General features: G+C 61.9%; 1 protein-coding gene across 1 annotated transcript; it reads right to left on the bottom strand.

Moving 5' to 3' along the window:
- Positions 1–2099: 2099 nt before the first annotated feature.
- SNCG (synuclein gamma) lies at positions 2100–3629 on the bottom strand (the record flags this gene model as incomplete). Its single annotated transcript, XM_006100120.3, has 3 exons — positions 2100–2522; positions 2839–2880; positions 3575–3629. Coding segments are annotated over 3 exons (375 nt in total), but the record flags the coding sequence as incomplete, so codon positions are not given.
- Between the last annotated feature and the right edge of the window lie 3 nt (positions 3630–3632).

Here is a 3632-nt window from a genome sequence, read left to right as displayed (position 1 = left end):
CAGGTGTTATGAAAGGCTGGCGTTCCTACCAAAACGTCGGCATGTACATATGTCCTCTCCAGATACAAATACTGCATGCGGTTTGCAGCTCCTACTATAACATTACTTCCCTAGATGGCAAAAAATATATCCATGTTATACACACTGCAACACTCGACAAGCGGATTTAGGCGGACTACCACAGGAAGATTTATGCCAGCTAATAACTCAAATTTGTGGAAAAATATGTTGGACTAGATTTCCGACAGGAAGCGAGAGAGAGAGGCCGAACCCCACCCTCAGCATGCGCAACACACATGATCACACACCCTTGTTCTCCCGACTCCCGAGAACGCACTAGGAGAAGGGACATAGCCTCAGTCGTTACACAGTTCACACGGGTACCCTGAGGCCAGGGAGCCAGGCATCCAGCTTGAGGCCTGACAGCTCAAAGCAGTGGGGCTGCAGGCATCAGGTGGGGCTTGCTCCAGGCCCTCTCCGTCCCCAGGAGCACGAGTGCCTCCTCTTTCCTTCTCCCTGCCTCCTGGACGCCGGCTCCAGGCTCAGGCTGGTCTGGATTTATACTGTCCTCTCACTTCCTGTCTCCTACCCTACACCCAGCTGGATACTTGCCTGAGGTGGAGGCTGGCCTAGGGGTGGTTGTGTGACAGCTGGTGGACAGGGCCTGTACCTCTAAAGGGTGTCACCTCTGTGCCACCATCCTACCCCTTCGTGGAAGGGGCATAAACCGGCACTGATGTCAGCCAGAGTCGGCGCAGGCTCTCCTGGTGGAGGTGGGTGGCCACCTGCTTAGTCTTGCTGCCCAGAGCAGGGGCATGATCGGTGGCATGAGTGGCCAGACAGGTTGTGCTGCATCCTTCCGCAGTTCACTGGAGGGTGAGTCGTGACTGGCCTGAGGCGGCCTCCTCTACACCAGGGCCTGGGTGGCTCCAAGGGTCATTAGCCCTCCAAGGTGTGGGAGGAGTGCCCACCCAGAGCTCTTGTGTTGGGAGCGGGGGGAGGCCTGGTGTGTCCTGCAGCACGTGGGGTCCTGCCCAGAGGTCACCGGCCTGTGTTGGGTGCCCACCATGGCCTGTCCTCGTGCTTCCTGGGGGCCATTCCCTGCACCGTCACACAGCCAGTGAGCCATGCTCTCACCCCCTCCCGTTTTAAAGATGAGGAAATGGATGCCCTGGCCAGTGTGGCTCCATTGGTTGGGCGTCGTCCTGTGCACCGGAAGGTCATGGGTTCGAATCCCAGTCAGAGCACATGCCCGGGTTTCAGGTTCCATCGCCCAGTGGGGGCATGTATGGGAGGCAGCTGGTTGATGTCTTCTCTCTCTCCCTACCCCTCTCTCCCTCTCAAAACAAAACAAAACAAAACAAATCAGTAAAGCATAACCTCAGGTGAGGATTTAAAAAAAGATGAGGAAATGGAGGTCCGGGGAGGTTGAGGAGCCTCCCAAGTCGTGGAGCTAGGACGGGGCAGAGCTGGGACCTGGAGAGGGGCTGTCTCTGCAAGGCCCGAGCCCCTGCGCAGCCCTCCGGGAGCAGGGCTGGGAGCGGCCCTGCAGCCTGCCCCGTGAGGGAGCTTTGCAGAGGATGGCTTCGGCCCCGGCTGAGACACGCTCTGCAGGGAGCACCTCCTGCCCCCAGCGGATCCTGCTCCTGCCACTCTCCGCCGCTGTCTGCCAGAGCACGGGCTTGGAGCCGGCGGCCCTGGGCCTGCAGGCTCACCCAGACTAGCCTTGGGGCGTGGGCACGGCACAGCCTCTCGGCCTCATCTGCACACCTGCATGGCGCTTTGTGCCGGCTAAAGGAGTGAATGCGTGTCAGATGCTTGGAGCAGAGCCTGCCTGGGTGGGTGGGATGTTCACCCACCAGCCCCGCCTCGGGGAGTGCCCGTTGTTCCGGTGCGCTCTGCCGGGGCAGCACACAGACACACACGTGCACACGCGCACACATTCACACGTGCACACATTCACACACACTCTCCAGGGCACACTCAACAGCACACAAAGGCAGAGGAGGAGGGCGGGTCCAAGCTCAGTCTCCACCACCAGGGGGTGCTGCTTCCCAGCTCCTGGAGGAGGAGAGGGGAGGGGCTGCCGGCAGGGGCCAGGAGAGCCTGGCCACTGGCTGCCTATCACCACCCGGGGCCACAGGCCCTGCGGTCACTGGTCAAACGTGGTTCACCCTGAAGGCCGGCACCACTCAGAGGGCGTGGCTTTGAGACTCGATTTCCCTTTGGGCCTCCACTGCCCCCTCACAGGGGTGGTGTGAGGATTCCCATGAGTCTGTGCAGACACCCTTGCCCTAGGCCTCTGGTTCCCTGAATGTCATGGGTGATCATGTCTCTCCCCAGCTGGCCTCTCTGGGGCCCAGAGGAGAGGACCAGAGCGGGGCCAGGCCTCACCTTGCGCACCACTCCCGAGGTGACCGCGATGTTCTCCGCCTCCTCCACGGTCTTGGTGGCCACGGTGTTGACGCTGCTGACCACCGCTTCACTCACAGCATTGGCCTGCTCCTTGGTCTTCTCAGCCACTGTGGGAGGACTCTGGCTGGCGGTGGCCCTGACCCCTCCCACCAGGGCCAGCCTGCCCCAGGCAGGCCTGAGCCCCCCTTTCCCAGGGCACTCAAGCCTCTGGTTCTACCCAAGAACGGAGGCTGCCCCTGCCCGGTGCCAGGGGGGCTCTGATGACTGGGCGGCCAACCCTGGGTTCTGAGGGGTCTGGGTCTGTGTACAGCTCAGGACCCCAGTTGGGAGTAAGGAGGACCCTGAGCTTGGGCCTTTAGTACCAGGGTGCAGAAGTCCCTGGAGGCCCCAGCCCCGCCATCCCCTAGTCCTGGGGCTCCTCACCTGAGGTCACGCTCTGCACAACACCCTCCTTGGTCTTGGCTCCTGGAGAGGAAATGGAGGCATCAGCCCAGACCCACTCCTCCTAGTGTTGGGGGTGCAGCTGTCAGGGCAACAGAACAGCCGGACAAGCTGTGGGGTCAGTAGTGGGTGAGGACGGTGTCTGGAGACCAGAGTCCCTTTAAAGGCTGCTTCCTGCTGTGTCTGGGGGAGGGGGTCAGATGGGAGTGGACAGGACAGGATGGCGGATAAGAGAGACCAGGCCTGAGGGGGGTCTGGGCCCTGCCTGGGTGTGGCCTGGGCCTGGGAAGCTGCAGCAGGACCGGCTGCTGACTGGAGCTGAGTCATCAGCTCTGCCTCTTCTTCCGCGGAGGGAGCGAGGAGGGGGGGCTGGGTCTTGGCTCCTCAGTCCCACCCCTTCCCCTGAGGAGGTGGAGGCCTGTGGCAGGGTCTCGGGGGCTCCGTGTGGCTTCTTCCCGAGCCCAAGGGCCCGTGCGATGGGGAGCAGGGGCTTGTGCCCGTGCACGTGCGCACAAACAGGTGTGTCTCAGAGCTGCGCATCCCTCTTGCTGTCCTGACCCAGAGGCTCCTGGGGCCCCGAGGAAGACCAAATGGACCCTGGGGTGGCAGGAGAGGGGTGCTTCAGGGCCCGGAGACCTGATGTTACAGCCAGGTCCTCATCCTCTCAGTAACCGGGCATCCCAGGCTCCAGCCCCCGAGCTGCTCCGCCCAAACTCACCCACATACATGACACCCTCCTTGGTCTTCTCAGCTGCTTCCGTCACCCCTGCTTGGTC

Source organism: Myotis lucifugus, unplaced genomic scaffold (genome assembly GCF_000147115.1).
Source record: "Myotis lucifugus unplaced genomic scaffold, Myoluc2.0 scaffold_298, whole genome shotgun sequence".
Taxonomy (NCBI): Eukaryota; Metazoa; Chordata; class Mammalia; order Chiroptera; family Vespertilionidae; genus Myotis; species Myotis lucifugus.
Note: the sequence above shows the minus strand (reverse complement) of the source record. Positions and strands in the feature narration are given on the sequence as shown.